The sequence below is a fragment of the Zeus faber genome (assembly GCF_960531495.2).
Source record: "Zeus faber genome assembly, chromosome: 1".
NCBI lineage: Eukaryota > Metazoa > Chordata > Actinopteri > Zeiformes > Zeidae > Zeus > Zeus faber.
Window position 1 is genome coordinate 18193189 of NC_137193.1, and position 19749 is coordinate 18212937.

At 42.9% G+C, this 19749-nt stretch overlaps 1 protein-coding gene across 1 annotated transcript in view; it reads left to right on the forward strand.

Annotated features, from left to right (window-relative positions):
- Window positions 1–19749, forward strand: part of raver2 (ribonucleoprotein, PTB-binding 2) — a gene marked incomplete at both ends in the record, with an annotated part of 84756 nt that overhangs the window by 64229 nt on the left and 778 nt on the right. The window contains 11 exons of the mRNA XM_080011491.1: window positions 333–524; window positions 6685–6802; window positions 10943–11025; window positions 11117–11215; window positions 11991–12102; window positions 14525–14859; window positions 16672–16780; window positions 17002–17183; window positions 18527–18634; window positions 18724–18825; window positions 19092–19301. Coding sequence (XP_079867617.1) covers window positions 333–524; window positions 6685–6802; window positions 10943–11025; window positions 11117–11215; window positions 11991–12102; window positions 14525–14859; window positions 16672–16780; window positions 17002–17183; window positions 18527–18634; window positions 18724–18825; window positions 19092–19301 — 1650 coding nt within the window. The remainder of the gene's footprint in view (window positions 1–332; window positions 525–6684; window positions 6803–10942; window positions 11026–11116; window positions 11216–11990; window positions 12103–14524; window positions 14860–16671; window positions 16781–17001; window positions 17184–18526; window positions 18635–18723; window positions 18826–19091; window positions 19302–19749) is intronic.

Below are 19749 nucleotides of genomic sequence, written 5' to 3' on the forward strand. Positions count from 1 at the left end.
ACTAGCTCTGCAAGCTACACCAGTATTGTATTTGATATCGGCCGAAATGATCATGAATCTGTAATCGGGTAACATTAAAAATCATGCATCCCTCGTTGAGTTATTTAGAGTAGGAATAAAGGCAGTATATGTACTATTCTCATTTAGGGGCACCCATGATATGTTAGGGAATCCTACACTTGAATGGTTGCCATTGGTCTTTGCAGACTCCTTACACATCTCACATTTAGTTTCTTTGTTAAGTTATATATTTTGCAGATGATTACTCAGTGTTTCGTGCTGAACGTTGGGTACTTCTTATAACCTGCATGGGAAATTATTTTGTTTGCCAGCTGGCCCAGGACGAGGGAAGCCCGCTGCGTGGCTTCGGGGTGGTGGAGTATGAGAGCTCGGAGCAGGCGGAGACAGTGCTGCTAGAGATGGACCGAACACTGGTGGGAGGGCAGGAGATCCACCTCTCCCTCTGCACGCCTGGGACGTCGGGCAGGAGCACCCTGGCTGCACTCATCGCCGCCCAGGGAGTGGTGAGTGCACCACTTTTTACTTTCCACATCATGGTGGTCATGGCCGGCAATAGAAGCCGCAGAAGCAGTCTCATGAGGTCGTTGTCAAAATGGGACGCTTTCACTGTTTAATTTGTTGATGTATGGACATACAGTAATACGATCTATAATAACATCAATTATTTGGCTTTTATTTGTTTGTTTTGTCATGGAAGTTAATATACAGCACAGATTAGAGACAGCAATACAATGGTACATTCCAGTTGCTATTTCACCAATAGAAATGTGTGCATTCGTCGGTACATCTGTGAATTTACCCTTGAATAGCACAGATTAACAACAGGCAGATGAGCATAGGACTATGTATGTCATACAAGCATACAGGAACGTATGGACACACGAGTATTTCACATTTTGTGTTCTTGCTCTGATTTTTATTTTCTTTTTTCCTGTTTTTTTGTTTCTGTCTCTGGCTATATTCAAAACTGTTCAGATCAAAACTACCTATATGAGAAAATGAGTTATGAATACAGCTTAATTCAACACAGCTTCAACCTTGACATTAATTGACATTCAACATCTAATATTTATTTTCTTTTGTTTAGTTTAGTTTAGTTGTCCTTTTATAAAACCTTACATTGTCCTCTCTAACTCAAAATGTACATCTAAATCGGAAGGGGACATACCTTTACGAATTACCATAACTGTAAATAGCAGTGAAGCGCTAATAACCAGCTGTTGCCGACAGACAGTATGCGAATCCCATTTACACCTTTTTAAAGTTTGCGACTCAGGGGAATCAGGAAAACAATACATTGGAGTAACGCTGTTAATCCCTAGTACCTATGTTAATTTGTGACAATATTCCCTTTGCGTCTGACTTCACATTTGTGAGCATATTGAGTGAACAAGGGCTCTGTGGTGTGGGGGTGGTGTAGTTTGAGCAGCCACACCTGTCCTGGGTCTAGGTAATTGGGGCCCAGGATCAAGGTGGCTGTACACCTGTTGCTCATTGGTTGGTCTAATGAGCAACAGGTAAGACCCCCATCCCCACACCCACTCAGGAGAGGAGCCCTTGTCATGACATGTGTCCATCTGCTCCGGGCTTTTTCCACCTAGCCCACTCTCTACAATAAACTTGTCTCTCAAACCCCATCGTCTGTCTCTGTGATGGAGGACCCTGAAAACACCACTCAGATGGCATGTGTTAGGCAGAACTGCCACACTGGCGCCTGAACAGTGACTCTCCGGCACGGGGAAGGGACGCAGCAACAGGGTGGGTGGGTGGGTGGGGTGGGGATTCTCCATGGCCTTTGTTTGGTGCCGGGTATGTGGTGTGGGGGTGGTGTGGTTTGAATAGCTGCACCTGTCCTAGGTCTAGGTAATTGGGGCCCAACATCAGTGTGGCGGCATACCTGTCGCTTGTTGGTTGGTCTAACGGGCAACTGGTAAAACCTCCCTCCCCACACACACTCAGGAGAGGAGCCTTTGTCAGGACATGCTGTCCATCCGCTCCGGGGCTTGTTCCAACTAGCCCCCCCTCTACAATAAACTTGTGTTTTCTACCCCGTCCTCGTGTCTCTGTGGCATGTGGTAGGCGAAACTGCCAGTCTCATTAGGTGAACTATTACGTCCCTCCTTTTTTATTACGTCCCTAACTATTTATGTCCCTCCTACAGAGTATTGAGGTGGCAGGGAGCCACTGACAGGATGATTACAGTTCTTTAGACTGAACAGACTCTTCTGCACTGTTTCCCTCTGCCAGAAATAAACCACGTTCCCAGCCCTGCATTGCAAAATAATATGCACATAGACATGCTCACATACAGACATGTATACACACATATACAGTATGAAGTATATACAGAGAAGACACATTGACATTGATCAGGCTTGGGAAATCTACAGTCATACCATTCAACGCATATTGGCAAGTTGTGTGCATGCATCATACTGCAGACCTGCCAACCTGCACACATTTTGTTTACCAACTACTAAATGCCAGCTGAAACTATGCAAAATATATATATATATGTTATTGTATTTTAATGACCAAAATCAATCATTCAATACAAAACAATACTGTACATTTATTGGGTATTTAAACCACATCCCTCAGATTGGACCGACCGATCGATTGGCCGGTGACCGGAATTGGTCGGCTTTCACCGGCCGATCAGTATCAGATATATTTTCAGATTCTGTGTCAATCAAATTTACAGCCCGATACTGTGCTTAGGTACTGTACTCGTAAATATGCTCTGATACTGAAAACTGATACCAACGTAATGTAACTAGTTGCGCAGTTTACGCTCAAAAAAAGAGAGCAAAATAAATAAAATGTCAGCTGTTTGGAGGTACTTCAAGGTAAACGAAGAAGATAAGGTCAATTATTTATTTACCGCCTGACACTATTCTAACACTGTGCAGGCCCCGTATCTACTGCTGTCGATGAAAAGTTTGACTCTTTTGAGACTCGGTTCTTGACGGGTCACTCAGTGAAACGAGTCGTTTGATTTGTTTCACTTGGTTTAATGCACGGTGAGGGAAGGAGGACTTCCAGTGAACCAAAGTGAGAAGAGTCGGTAATTTATTTAATTTGTTAATTTATTTTGTAATAATTGGAATTCATTTGCGAAGAACCATATAAATATAATATAAATGTATATTTACACTTAAAGTGAACGAGACTTTCATTTGAAGTTTGAACTGGACATTTCCACGTTAGTTATATGTTGGGTCCTACTAAAACTCAGTGAGAGTTACAGGTTGAATTATACTGAAACTTGGTGAGAGTATATTGTATTTTATTGTAACTCAGTGAGTGTTTCATGTTCTATTGTTGTTCCATAGTAAATAATGAACAATAATAAACCGTGTCAAAATCAGCAATCTCACTTTTGTGCTAACTGAAAATTGCAGTGGTAGTCTGTATGTGCAGCCTTCCCATCACGTGAGCGTGATCAGATCACAGGATGCATTTGTCATCGTACAGCAGATCGGGAATCGGAAAGTGGTTGGTGTGCATAATCACAATCTGCAGTTCAGACTGAAGAAAAAATCTGAAATAGGAATCGGCCAAAAAAATGTCAAACTGTGCATCTCTAAACATGTTGGTAAACATGTTTGGTAACTTTACTAGATGCTGCATTTCAAGGGGTATATCCTAATGAGATGAATTTGTATACTGGACTATATAGATAGCCATAGTAGCTCGTTATGAGACGGCTACGCTGTGAATAACTGATGGAGTCATTTAGCTGCAGTAACTCAAACGCCACGGAGACTCCCTGTTCCACTGTTGTGGCATTCAAAATATTTTCCCAGTGTTGGCAGGTCTGATACCATGAGATCAAAGTGTCACTTTATTAATGATTTAAAAGGAATTAAAAAAAAAAAACAAGCATTGTGAAAGTGTTGGTTCCATGTCTGTGCCAGAGCAGAAATGTCCAGGCTCCAATAGTCTAAATGATCAATAAGTAGTGTAGCCACAACTATAACACAGCAACAGAATTGTAAAAAAAAAAAAAAAAGAAGCTTCCACTATCCTCATACTGTCATTATTGTACACTGCGAGAGTCAAGATGAAGGAAGGAAGAGAAAAGGGAGAGAGGCGAGCTCAGGAGAAAAGGAAGCAGTGAGAGAGGGAGCACAGATGACAGGAGATTTCAAAAGAGAGAAGGGAAGAGCAGTGGCCCTGCCAATGCCAGGTGAGAGACATGAGTAGCCTTGGAGCGCTGTTTGAAGCCTCACCATGAAAGCACGCTGCCAATTCTTACCGCATAAAACCATTGTCTTCTCCACTCAATTATTATTATTATTCAGAATCATTTTATTTTGCCAGGTACATTTACATACAGTATACTAGGAATTTGTTCTGATGAGATTTGGTGCGTTTCACAACAGACCGTTAGCGTTAAAAACAAATCCAAAAAACTGACTAAACTAGAAACAAAACAAACTCCTCCGTCTCCTTACTCCTCTCTTTTCACTCCCCCTCCTTCACTGGACTAGCATGGTGTGTGTGTGTGTGTGTGTGGCTGAGTTTGGTGCAAGCAGCCAAATAGACTGATGCGTGCTGACATTTTTCTCCAGGAGAAAAAAGCGAAAAAGAAAAATTGCCCTCCGCTCCTTCTCCCTGTCAGTCATGACTTGGCCTTGTTGGTCGAACACACACACACTCAGATACACCCATACGTCAATCTGCAGTCAAAACAGTCGGCCCCCGCCCTTCATCCACGTCCCTGATATGCTGTCGCCAGGATGTGACAGGGAGGCTGAAACAAGATTGACTTGAGCTCAAGTCAATGTATATACAGTATAGTGTATAAATAGTTTATACATACAGGGGCGTCTGGTATAAATGGGCTAACAGGGCTATGCCCTCCCCATATTTTTGAGAAAAAGATGAGGAAAATAAGTTTCAAATAAATACCCTTGTAGAGTACATATGTCCTCATATTCTATTTTGGTGAAATAGCATGAGTAATGTCAGGTTGGGGCAGGAAGGTCTAATTCCTCACGAGCCCCAAGCTCTGAGTATCAGTCTGCTAAGTCAACCTATTACAGCGCCACGTGTTGCATAAATTACATCAATTACAGAGTGACACGCTGCCCATTGGGGCTAAAACATTTTAGCCCCTTAATTTAAATACATTCATTCCATTGGTTGAATAAACAAAGCGCTGTGATAAAAAGTTTGGCTCTGACTCAGTGAGTCGAGCATTTTGACTCAGTTCAACTTGTTCAGCCTGTGTCTAGCTGCAGTTTGACAGAGTGACGGCACGGTGGCTCAGTGGTTGGCACTGTTGTTGCCTCACAGCAACAAGGTCATGGGTTTGTACCCTGGCCGTCCCGGGTCCTTTTTGTGTGGAGTTTGCATGTTCTCCGGTTTCTTCCCACCATCAAAAGACATATATGTTAGGGTAAATGTGTTGAGGTGGATCCTCCGGATCATGAGAGCATGGTAGCGTGTATTTCGCTGCTTCTCAAATCTGTCACAAGACTCAGATGAAAGGTGCTATGTAAATTAAAGCCATTATTCAATCCTGATCGGATTGAGATCTGGGGGATTTGGAGGCCAAGTCAACACCTTGGACTCTTTGTCATGTTCCTCAAACCGTTCCTGAATATTTTTTGCACTGTGGCAGGCTACAGCCATCGGGGAACCCCATTGCCATGAAGGTGTGTATGTGGTCTGCAACAATAGTACGTGGTGGTACGTGTCAAAGTAACATCCACATGAATGCCAGGACCCAAGGTTTCCCAGCAGAGCATTGCCCAGAGCATCACACTGCCTTGGCTGGCTTGCCTTCTTCCCATGGTGCATCCTGGTGCCATCTCTTCCCCAGGTAACGACGCACACACCCGGTCATCCACATGATGTAGAAGAAAACATGATTCATCAGACCAGGCACCTTCTTTCATTGCTCCATCGTCCAGTTCTGACGCTCACATGCCAATTGTAGGTACTTTCGGCAGTGGACAGGGGTCAACATGGGCACTCTGACCGGTCTGCGGCTAGCCACCCAGTCATCTGGCCCAATTTGTCCCTTGTCAAAGTCACTCAGATCCTTACGCTTGCCCATTATTCCGGCTTCCAACACATCAACCTCAAGAACTGACTGTTCACTTGCTGCCTATTATATCTCACCACTTGACAGGTGCCATTGGAACCAGATGATCAATGTTATTCACTTCACGTCAGTGGTTTTTATGTTGTGGCTGATTAGTGTATATACAGGGATTGGGGGGGCTAGAAGTGGGAGGAGGTTAGTTCAGAAGAAACAAAATTCAGTCATTCTGGTTTGGTTCTACCAGTTTTATTTAATTGGGTTGGATTTGATAAACACTGGTTATAATAGGGGATAATTATTTCTGTTTGGGGAGATTGATCATATAATTTCTTTCAATTGAGAGAGGTTCCTTGCTGATAAGAGGTAATGCAAGGCAACTTTTGCAAATGCAAAAATGCATATACAGTAAAGGCTTCATTATGTGAGCAATGCCATCAAGCGCACATGCAAAGGATAACGTGTGTGTGTGTGTGTGTGTGTGTGTGTGTGTGTGTGTGTGTGTGTGTGTGTGTGTGTGTGTGTGTGTGTGTGTGTGTGTGTGTGTGTGTGTGTGTGTGTGTGTGTGTGTGTGTGTGTGTGTGTCTGTCTCTCTCTCTCTCTAGCAGATGTTGACTAGTAAGAAAGGCCTCCTGCCCGAGCCCAACCTGGCACAGCTCTTAACCAGCATGACCAATCCTGCTGCCCTGCAAGTGCTAATGAGACCATACCACACGGGCAAGAGAGGTAGGATAACACACACATACACATCCTGTACACACATACATACAGTACACACACACACAGGCATTCTTACAGCCACAAATCTCTTTGGCGTTAAATTATCACCTTCTCGGCTGTTCGTAGCCCATCGTCTCAGCAATTAGAGCTTAGTACTGTATCTGCATCGCAGATAACATAAAATAACTAGCAGCATATTTAATATTTAATTGTTTTTTAATAGTTGTGGCAGAGCTGTTTCTAAAGCTTGTACTGGTCACAGCATTCTGCAGTTTGGGAGACAACTCCTCAATATGTTTTCTTTTCACCAGTACATAACATCAAGAGAATCCACAAGCTTTGTTCTATTTTGACTAAATGATATTTTGGTGTTTACATTAATGATTGCTTTGAGAATTGCATTCATGCCTGGCTGCTGTTAATGTTCCGCCTTTATTTATAAAAAAAACAAAAAAAAAACACCTCACACAGAAACATAACACTGTAATCTGTCAAGAGTTTTTGCGCTGGAAGAGCTATGATGTTACTTATAAACCATATATCGAGGAACATTGTTTGGCGTCTGATTCCGTTTTTTGATGAATGAATCGTATTATGGAGTCTTTTCACGCTGCTGCTTGCGGGTGGCACTGGTGGGACACTCTCCTGACAGACTCTCATTATTTGATGAATGTCTAATCAGGTATTAAAATGAGACCGTGTGGCATTAGTGGAACAAATGAGAACAGGAAGGATCAAGGAGGTGGAGCTGGTGGGGGGGGGCACTTTTAAGGAAAAGAGCATGCACAATTAAAGTCTAAAATTAGGATTGATTAAATGTTGAACTTTGAATACCTATCCTGGAGGAAGCTACCATTAGCATTGACGCATGCATTTATTATGAGGAGGCCTCGCAAGCTGGGGAAGAACTAGCACGCACGAATAGAGGGAGAAAGAGAATCTGAAGAAGAAAATGCGAGAGAGGAGACTTTGACTAAGGGTTGGTCGGGTGGGGGCGGGTGCTCTTCTTAAAAAATACAGTTATGAAAGCAGCGTCGTAACTGGCATCCTCCTCCGAGGTAGGATTCTCTGAGACCATTTTTTTCATGCTTTAGATCTCCATAGGAGGGTCTGACCGATATACCGGTAGGCCAATAATATGGGCCCATATTTGGGTTCCGAAGAACTACATTGAAGGTAGGGGTGGGCAATATGGCAAAAAAAAAAAATTCAGGCGACCAGTGCAACATCCAAAGTCTCACCATGCATGGCGCTTAATGTTATTATCCAAATGAGACGTTTCTGCATCAAATACGTTGTAGGATCATCCTATTATTCTGTCTTGTATTAATATACAAAAAAAAAGAAAACCGGCTGTGCCGATTTGTCACGATCCACTCCGCTGCGCGGGAGCGTTCCCCGTTTCTCCAAACAAAACTAATAAAAATACCGGAGGGTGTTTTATTTTTGATTATCATTTTTTATTTCTGTTTACTATTTGAACGAAACCCCCCCCCCCCCTCTTACCACCATTCTCGTGCTCCGGGCTGTGTTTTTTTCTTTTCTTCTCCCAATTAATTCCTGATTTACTAATCACGGACTAGCAAATACTGTGATTTAAGATTTGGCTGAGAAAACAACTTTGGATGCGTGTATGAGCCCTAAACTGCAATTGATAAAATGTGCACTGCAGCACGATACTAACGATCTCTCTGTAAAGGCAGATCGTGGGGACATCAGATTTAGAAGCCACGAGTAGCAGTAAGTAAAATTTCAAATGTTCTATAACTTTACATTGCTTAACTAAACCTTCAATTTAGTCAATATTTGTCTGTGGACATTTAATTTTAGAGAAGATGAAATTGAATCTTGGAGAATATTAAATAACCATGAAGGATTGTCAGTGTCGATAGCAAGCTGGCAGAGATTGCAGAGAAAGGCCTACTATGACATATTCATCCCTGCTGGGGTTTTAGCCCTACATTTAAAATTTGACATTTGTGTGTAGTCCATTTGAATGGAACCTTGTTGGAAACTTCCAACTACGGATGCCATGGTGTGGAATTTTTCCCACCACTTAATAAACTCATGAGAACACTGATGTTACCGGCAACACTGGACATTTTTGAGTCGATGACACTCAATATCTGTTAGGGGTGTCACGATTCGAAAATCGGAAAAATTCGAAAAATTGATCTAAACGGGCGTTTGATTTTGGACCTCGAAATCACAAGCAGGTTCGTCATTCTCCCCATATTTTTGTGGGTTATATTGTCCGACATGGTCGCCATATTGGGGTGGTCAAGATCTCCCAGTAAACAAATGCAGTGTGGGCTGGGCGGTGCGGAGTCGACGGCGGCTCGCCGGCTCCGAACGGACTTTCATGAAATTTTGCTGCATTCGGCTCCGGGGAGGGTCCGCCGCGCTGCGTCCCTCACGCACACTGCACTCGCCCACCAGTGGACCTCGGGGAGGCTCTGTCCCCCGCAAGAAAAAAATAATTACGGCCTTTTTTCATTGGAATTTACAGTCCATTTATAGGATGTTAAAATGTGCCGACTAAACGACCGACTACTGTTCTCTGTGTCAACAGTAAAATCTAAAATGTTTTTGTTTTTTTTGTAAAGGCCTAATCTAAAGGTTCTTAAAACTTTACTGTTTTCCAAAATAGCTTATTCAAAATGTTCAAAATAAAATAAAAAACGAACTGTACGGTTTTCCAAATGGGAGGGAGAGCAAGTGTCCGCAGGCGCAGGTCCACGTTTGCGGTGGAGGACTTTCGTTTTCTCATGTTGCCTGCTTGGAAATGGCAACTTCTCATAAAATTCGGAGGGTCTCATGAAACCCCGCGGCGCAATGAAAGTGATGAAAGAATCAGAATGAAAGATCCCACCTCTGCCCAGACACGTGGGGGCTTGGGCGCGTCTCTGTCCAGTCCTTCGGGGGTATTTTTTACTCATTATATGCTTATATTTACATTTATTCATATATCAATTGCATTTATTTATTTCAGGATTCATTTCATAGGCATATTTATTTTTATTTGTGTCCTAAGTCCACATGCATCCTTTTTGTGCACACAAGTGAATGAGCTGTGTGCACTGCTGCTCCGTCTGTCGCTATCTGGCGTGGGGGGCAGCAGACCGGGACAGCACCGGGTAACTTCTGCAGGACTGTCCCTTGCCCCATCTAATCCGGTGGCATTATCATGCCATGTGTGAAAAGGAATTTACAGGAAACTATGTGGGAAAGGGGCTTAACAAAGGCATAGCTGTCAGTGCATGAAAAAAAAAAAAAAATAATGTATATGTTTTAAATGAATCATGACCTTAAAATCTAAATAATATTACATTATTTTATTAATATTATATTAATTTATTACATTTTTTTGTACATCACCAAAGCATGCCTTCTACTAAAGTATTGATGACGCTTAGAAATTAAATTATATTATTTATTTGAACGTGGGCGCTGATACGCAAAAATGAACTAAATGGGTTTCATTTTTATAAGAAAAAGGGCAAAATGATGGTGGGGTCAGTCTGCAAGTAATGTAATTGGTGTATGTCCAAACCCCGTGTAACACTGGTAACCATGGCAAACCTACTTCTAACCACGAAAGATTTCCTTCCTCAGAGACAAAGTGAGGCAGTACTCTTTGGACCTGCATGTATTTTAGGAAAGGTATTAGGTATCCACATTCTATCTTTTAGGATAAAGTACATTCAACAAGTGTATCGGCTCTCATCAGCATTCTCTCAGTCATACGCATCCTCCTTCAGCCGTACGGCAACAGGGCTTCTACATTACCCACAATGCAATCTCTTAAAGCGACAGGGCCTGATCTGTCCTGGAATTTTTTTTAAAGACAGACAAAAACACAGTAACAAATTCAGTTGAGGGATTTAAAAATTATTAAATCTATTTATTTTTTTCTAAAATACTATTTTCATTTTAGATGTGTTAAATAAATGTGTGCGTACTATGCCATAAAAGACACTCGACAGAGTGCCAGTGCTTCTTATTGTAATTTGAGTTTAATTGTATAAACGGTTCAAACTGATTTTATATGAGTTAAATGTTATTGAAAATATTTATTTTATTATGCATGTTATTGATGGTCACCGTGTGTAAATATGGGTGTGTCCTATTTTGTGTTGTTTTTAGGAAAGTATAGTCGTCACCACAGCCTGCCATTCCTCCGACCTCCCATTACCTCAGCCCTGCTCACACTGGGAAAGGCACACCAGGTCACTGCAAGTTGTGTGTGTGTGTGTGTGCGTGTGCGCGTGCGCGCCCGTGTCCACATCCTAACAAGTGTTGTGCCCTCGTTCCTTTCAGCGTACAATGCTGGGAAATGGACTGGTGCTACAGAACCTCCTGCACATGCAGCTGGCCCAGCAGCAGCTCCTGCACATCAAAGACAAGCGCATCAGCAATGTGAGACAGTGTGTGTGTTTTACTATACTTGTGAGAACCGGAACAATGTGTCCCCAGTAACAGTTGTATTTACTTGGATCTCACTTTGATACCAGTACAATAATGTGTGTTTGCGTGCTTATGTGTTCTTTTACGATATTTGAATTGACAATCTTATGGGGGTTTAGAAATGCACCAAGAATATGGGTCCTCACTTACCAGGTGTATTCACTCTGACTTTTCATTTTGGAGGGAGTGGTGTGTGTGTGTGTGTGTGTGTGTGTGTGTGTGTGTGTGTGTGTGTGTGTGTGTGTGTGTGTGTGTGTGTGTGTGTGTGTGTGTGTGTGTGTGTGTGTGTGTGTGCGCGTCTGTGTCGGTGTGTGTGTGTGTGTGCGCGTCTGTGTCGGTGTGTGTGTGTGTCTGTGTGTGAGAGACCTACATTATTTGTGTGTATAGGTGAGCCTTCTTTTTTGATCTTTCTCTACCACATTTAAAAATGTTTTTGTTTCTCTGCCTCCATCTCTCCCTTGTTCCTTTTTCTTCAACTCGTTCAAATAATCTTTTTATCTTCATCTCACTCTGTTTTTCATCACGCCTTTGTTTGCTTTTCTTGGTTATTCCATCTCCCCTCCCTTCCCTCTTCCTTTCTCTGCTGAGTGTATTCCGGTTTCTCTCACTCTCTCCTTCTCTTTTTTTGTTCTTGACTTTCTTGTTCTTAACCTCAACTTATTTTTATTCCACTTGTTTTCTTATTTTTATTCATATTTTTACTTTTCCCTCCCTCACTCCTTCGCAGGTCTCCAGTATCTTGGGGGACCCTTCCAGGCTCCTGCTCCACAAGGCTCTGTCTCTCCGGCCCCCGGGTCCTGTGCTGTTGGGGAAAGGCCTCCTGGGTGATTCGCCCATCGGTGTGTCTCCCTAAACTATTGATTTTAGTATGGAAACAATATATTTTTTAATTATTTTCAACAGGATGGAAGGCGTTTCATTTTGTAATCGTACAGTACAGTTCCGGTGGAGATCTTTTGTGAATCAACAGGAAGTGATGACATGACGTCCAAATTCGATATGAAACCGATTTTGGACCACATGGTGGCCCAGGTCAGAGTTGGAAATATTCAGTTCTGTTTCACACCGTTCTAAAATTGATGGATCTGTGTTACATCTGTGGGAAAAAGTCTGGGCAACTTGTACCTACAGTGTGAATGTAGCTTCAGTCAGTGCAAATCAGAATTGAATCAGAATTAGTTTTATTTTCGCCAGGACAATTAAATATACAAGGAATTTCTTCTGGTGAGGTTTGGTGCCCTTCAGTACAGACCATAATCTTTTAAAAATAAGAAGCTTAACAGTCGGAAAATAAAGGCAAATAAAAATAATAATAAAAACAAAATAGGATAAATCATTTTTTACTTAAAAATGTCAATAAAACTAATAGCCAAAATACAAAACTGAAATAGTCAAGTAATGCACTTCCGTTGGTTAAAAAATTAATTAAGTTAATGAAACTCACCCCAAAACAGCCCAAACATGTTATTTTCAAAACAGTTCACACTCTTATAGGATAACCTAGTGCTTGATTAATCCTCCAGAAAGGAAATTTGGGCGTTACAGCAGCTGACATACAGAAGTATGGAAGAAGGATTACATACACTAAATTCACAAGATGTATAAAACAGTTCAAGAAATATATACAGTGTTGATTTACAATGAAATAAAATAGAATAAAAATACACGTGATATATATATATATATATATATATATTTTATTTTTTTTTTTTCAATATTGTGGAAACGCAGTGCCAATTACTGTTAAAATCCAACATTTTGAGTTTTTTAATGAAACCAGCTCCTTGCATCAAATGATCTTAATATTATGCAATGGAATACAATGTCTGTTGGCCCTCCCTCCACCTTCATTGTTAAAGGAAATGTTACACCTCCTAACCCTGACCTCGTAAGAGCACACACCTCCCTCTATCCGTCTAGCTCCTTTTTCAGCTTAAGCAGCTTAAATGTAACTTCTTACCCCACTTGTGTAAAATCCTTTCATAGATGTATAAGACAAAGCAATTTTCTGCGGCACGTTATCTTGCCCCCAAAAAATACAAATACCAATAGGAACAATGTATGGAATGACTCATTTTGTCTGCATATAACTAAAAATATTACACACGTTAATGTAAACATATGCAGGTAACAGAAATAATATAGCACCTGTAAATGTTTAATGCACAAGGTTAACAAATAGGTTGATTTAGATCTCGGGTGTTAGGTTTGCTCTTCACTCGCCTCCTGGATGTTTTACTGATCTACGTTACGACGCGACACTTCCCTTGGGAAAACGCCGCATTTACAATTCTAATCCCCAGCTCAGAGAAGCTGTGTTGTTTTAAATGGAAATGATGTCTCTCAAACTGTGCGTGAGCGTGTGTGTGTTTGGGATAAGCGCTCACGCCTGTGTTTAGATTTCTTTTGCGGGCTTTTTGTTTGTGAATGTGCCTGTTGGGATTGTTAGCTTTGGTCCCGCTGGTGTGGCTGCCTGTAATATGTTGTGGTGGTCATTTGTCACACAAATATTGAATTTATAATAACTCAGCCGCGTCGTTCCTCTGTGTGTGTGTGTGTATGTGTGTGTGTGTGTGTGTGTGTGTGTGAGTGTGTGTGCGTGTGCGTGCGTGCGCATATGTTTATTAAACCTTGGAGAAATGAGAGCGGAGCACAGCGCTGGTGCAATATCCCTGATGAGCAATGATATACAGGCCTCCATCCTACACATGGAACCAGCAGGAGATCTCAGTGACGACGCTTTAGGGTGTTTAGCTAACCCAGCTGTTTTGGTTTTGTTTTCCCCTCTATTCCCGCTCTCATTTTCATTTCCCTCTCTGTCGTTTCCTTCTATTTGCTTTCCTCCTTTTCTCGCCTTTCGTTTGATTCCGTCTTATTTCATTTTCTTTCATTTTTGATTTTCGTTCTTCCCATACCTTAACCTTTCCTCTCCTCGCATTACATTTCATTTCATTTTCTCCATCCTTTTCTCTCATTTATCTTCCTCTCCTTTCCCTTTCTCTTTTATTCCCTTTCTATTATCTCCTATCCTTTCCTTTCATTTCCTCTTTTTCTTTCCTTTCTTCTTTCAAATCCTTTCCTCTCATTTCTGTCCTTTCCTCTCCTCAACTTACCTTTCTCTTCCTCTCAGCTCTTTTCCTTACCTTTATTTTTGTTCACCTCCTTTCCATTCTTCTCCTCTACTCTGCCCCTCTCCTCTCCTTCATGTTCTCGCCATACATCTTGTCCACCTCCTCTCCTCACCCCTCTCCTCCTCTCCAGAATTCAGTCAGGAGTCAGTATCGGTTTCTACCCACAATGCCACAGTAGGCGTGATGTCTTACCTTCAGAACCGCATGTCTGTTGGTGGCGAGCAGAACGGCGTGCACTCCATCTCTGTGGCTCCTCCATCCTCCTCTTCCTCCACCCCTTCCTCCTGCTCCGACAGGCAGCCGGCGCCCCCCGGGACCATCCTGGGCTCCCAGCCCCCCAGAGAGAGCTTCTCCCTCGGGGGCCACGCGGGCCTCGGCCCTCCGCCACCGCCCAAGGTCCACGGAGGCTGTCACCCGCCACTGGGCCAGCACATCAGCTACGACACCTACCAGCAGGCCAGCGTGGTGTGTGAGAACACACACATCAGCAGTAGAGCTGTCACGGTCCATTTTATGGACTGTGCTTATGCTAGTACACACCCACCTTATGACGAAGGGCTATTTATTCACTTTGAACATCGGAACATAAAAATTTGATGCTGTTTATTTGCCTCAACCCAACTGATGGAAAAGTGACCAATTGATGTAACCCCCCCTCCAAATTTTGATTAATGTTTGTGGAATCTTAAAGATGTTAGAAAATGATCGCGATCATCTTAAATCAGTGTTCCAATCAGTAGCAAGCGCAATCACAGTCCACTGTTCCAGTTATCCATTGCTACCCTTTTTCCACCAAGGCATTTTGAGGGCCGGTTTGGAGCCGGTGCCTAATCTGAAACCAGTTCTTTGCATTTTGACCCCAAAAGAACCGGCTCTGAAACCGGACAACTGGTTCCGGAAAAACGCTTCCACTTTGAAGCTGGAAAAGAAAAGAACCAAGAACTGCTTACGTCAGAGGGGCCCGAGCAAAACATTGGGACCAACCATTTTTTTTTTTTCTTCACCGATTCAGCAGTACGGAATCTGGCCTGTGGAGCTCTGAAGTGGACAAATCAAGTGGACATATTGTAAAATATATCATATTTTTTTGAGTCGGCGCGCACTTTTTCTTTAGATAATTAGAACACACAAGTTGCTAGCCCGCTCCCCACTGGGTTTTCAACATTCACTACCAGATTGTCGCAGTTTTCACCACAATCAAAATAATAATAGTAATAATAATTATAATAATAATAATATTTTACTTGTTGTCAGCGCTTACATAGACACTAGGTTCATGTTGGTGGAAAAGGGGTATTCATGTTGTTTCTCCTCACCTTCTTGTCACGTTTTGCGGCCTGTTTAGTCGTTTTTCCATCCGACTGAGAGATAGACTTCTGGGCCACATGAGCATTCTGTCTCTTCACCCCAATATTTCTCTCACATTGGGGCCAGAGGGATGTATTCTTTATTCAGCCCTATCAGTTACAACACTCAATTATTACATGCACACACTTAAGTGCCGACACCCCATGACCCCCCAAAGCCAGCCTTGTTCCCTCGAGGTCCCTCCCAGTGGGAACTTCCCATAATTGACCCTCTCACCCGATGCCCACCATTTCCTTTCTGCTTCTCAGCCTCTGCTTTACGTTTTCCTTTGGGTCGATCAGCTCTCTGGCCACCGCTCTATCTGACGCTGGTGGTATTTGATACGATGCAGTAACGGCAGTGCTATGTTGCTTATGGGAAGAGATCCTTATACAATCTTTATCACCGAGCATCTTAGCAGGGACATTTTGGGACTGGACATTAGAGGGAAACTGTGATTAATGAGCAGTTTTTTTACACCTTCCTGTGTGCATCGCAGTACCAGAATGTGATTCTTCTCGAAGTTTTTGCGTCTACAGCCTTTTGTGATCATCGTAGTGTTGTGTAATTGGCCTCGAGCAGGGTTTGTCAACATGGGGTCTCTGTAACTATAGTGTAGACATTAAATCATATCATTTTTCTCAGTATTCAAAAGAATCTTCTCAGATTCGGGTCTCGGCGGCAATATCTTATGAAATGGGTCCATGATCTTGATATGAAATAGGTTGAGAATCACTGGCCTCGAGAACCCTGAAGGAGAGGCGGCTGTGGACCAGACACTTGTTATTCCTGTGTCGTAAATGTCTCTGTTTTCCAGAAGCACAGGAAATGGAATAAAGTTGCCCCTATGAGCCTTGCAAATGAGATCAGTCTCATTTCTCCCTCTCTGTCTCTCAATCTGTCTCTGTCTCCCCTCATCTGTCTTTCCAGGCTGGTAGTTGCCAGAGCTCATTATTAGGGGAGCCTCCGAAAGAAGTGAAGCTTCCCTCTAACCCTTATCTGAACTTGGCCAGTGTTATGCCGGGGATGGTTCTGCAAGGTACTGCACGTGCACACACACGCACACACACAAAGATCCACACTTGCATACACAAAAATATGCATGCTTGAAATCACACCCACGTCATATTTAATCATCAAGGCTACTTGACCTGTGGGTTACTCAATCATTGACCTTATTAACGGGCCGCAGTTTATAGCCAACCCGTCTGTGTCCACCACTGTATTCCTTCCCCTCCTTACCCTTACCCTTCCCTTTAGGGCCGGTGGGGAGTAAAGCCCAGGGAGGCCATCCTGCTCCTGGGATGTACAGCAGCTCGGTGGCCCCCTTGGGCCCCCAGGGCTCCGGCTCTCTGTCCCACAACGCTGCAGTTGCACCCGCAACCCAGTACAGTACAGAGGCCTCGGCAGATTACGGTCAATACAGCCAAGTGTACACACAGGTAAGACACACAGACTGTAAAATTCTATATCTTAGACATAGCCTTACAAGTGAATACATAGTTATAATGTATAGATTTATTTATTTATTTACTTTTTTTTTCATTACATTGTATGTATTAATGCTCTGTAACATTCTTTCTTGACTTTTTTTTTTTTAAATTTAATAAATTTCACACTTATTATAATTTTTTATAATGTTCAAGTTCAAGATATATATATATACGTGTGTGTATATATATATATATATATGTGTGTGTGTGTGTGAGTGAGTGAGTGTGTGTGTGTGTGTGTATATCTCCGTCTCCAGCGTTTTTTCTGTTCTGGACACTTTTAGCCCGAATAAATAATAGGAGGAAAATAATAGCAGGATATACACATGCAGTACCAATCATGCATGGATCTTTATTCATGTAAAAATATGATCAACATGTTAGCTTTACTGAAAATATATGCATGTAGGATGAATGGATGATGGATGGATGGGTGGATGGATCAGTGACACAAGGGGGTTGAAACATAATTTGGTGAGACTGAGATGGAAGGGATAAAACCTGGGAGCAAGTGCTAAAGAGGAGAGAAAAGGGGAGGGGAGAGAGGATTTGGCAAGACATGATGTGGATGCCTCCATCTGTCTCTCTTCCTTTCCCACATCTCAACACTTTCTCTCAGAACGAGACACCAACCCTCCCTGCTGTCACTAAGCGGTTATTTGTGTGTGTGTGTGTGTGTGTGTGTGTGTGTGTGTGTGTGTGTGTGTGTGTGTGTGGGTGTGCGCGCGCGCGCGCCATCGGCAAAACAAACCACAAATTCAACTTGAAATGTTAATTACAAATGACTCATTGGGGCAGTTGAGTCATAATGAGATAACCAATAAATCGTCTGGTTTTAATTTGACTGCCAAGCCAGACAGAGGCACGCTGCAGGCGAGTTATGGTTAAAGGAAGGAAAGAACAGGAGCGAGGAAGGCAGGCAGGCAGGCAGGAAGAAAGAGGGAGGGCAGGCGGGCGGGAGGGAGGGAGAAAAGGAAGCAAGGCAGAAAGAAAGTGGGAGGCAGGGAGGGAGCCAGAGGAAAGCAAGCTGTGTGCATGGAGTCACAGTTATAGGAAGGAAGGGAAGAATGGGAGAGAGGGAGGGAGGAGAATAAATAGAAAGTAAGGAAAGAAGAAGAGCCAGAGAAAGCCAAGCTGTCGGCATGGAGTGACTGTTATGGGAAGGAAGGAAGAAAGAAAGGAAGATACATCGGAAAAAAATGAAGGATGAGACCGATATCTGATACAGTTTGAAGCCATATCCTTTTGTATAATGTGTGTGTGTGTGTGTGTGTGTGTGTGTGTGTGTGTAGGAGGCCATGCAGCAGTGGTACCAGCAGTACCAAGCACAAGTCCAGAGTTACAGCGCTGCCACCACTCAGGACAGCATCGCCGCCGACTACAGCAAGGAGCACACACAGGTAACACACGTACACAATCCCATAGTAGTATGGTATGTGTGTGTGTGTGTGTGTGTGTGTACTGTAACATAGCCCTTGCTGTGTTCCAGACCTCATCAGTGTCGTCCTATGGGGATTACAGCTCCTACATGCAGGCCGTCACCCAGTACTACTCCCAGCCTGCAGCAGCAAACCAAGCCTACACCAGCAAGGTACACACACACACATAAGTCTGTGGGTGTTCATATAAATAAAATTGGGATATTTCTGGACAAATATGTACAGTATATAATAACATAGGCATTGATAACGATGGATGAGATCTAAATGAATACCATGTTATTACGCTGTCTAGAGTCTTAAGTTAGAACAATGTTCTTACAATACTCAATATTACGATTTGTACGACAATACTGAACTATGAATCAAGGTTTAAGTTCAGGTTTGACCTTTGATTCTGTGTAACTTTCCGTAACAGGAAGTAGATGTGTGCAAACCTCTGGGCGTCTCGCTCCACGCCATCGGCAACGGCGCCGTCGCCCCTCAGGCCGTCCTGCCGGCCACCGCCGTCCTGCCGGCCTACGGCGCCATGCCCCTGATGCCGGGCTTCCTCGGGGCATCGCACCCCACCGCTGCCCCCGTGGCGCCACAACACGCCGCCGCCACCGACTGGAGTGCCTATTACTACGTGAGTAGCTCCTCCGTCTGCCTGTGTTGAGCGAACGTGAGTAAAAAAAAGTTGGTTGACTCTCAGTTGGGAATAGAGTCATTCAATTCTGTGCAAATTATTTATTTAGGCGGAAAAATGCAAACTGTGGATCCCAGAAAATCTTTTTGACAAATTCTCAAAAAAACATTTCACTTGCCAGAGAAATTGTGTAACTAAGTGTGAATCATAAAAATATTTCCTTCTATTAAAGGGGAACTATTATGTAAAACTGACTTTTTCAGTGCTTGCGCACATACATTTGAGTCTCTGATGGGTCTACTGACACACAAACTGTCAAATAAGAAAACCCAGTCAGTGTTTTGTGAGCTGTCTGTTTCAGAAAACATTTCCTGAAATGAGCCGTTCAAGTTTGCAGCCAACCCCAACGTCACGGTGGGCTATGGTAGAATTGGAACCGCCCCCCATC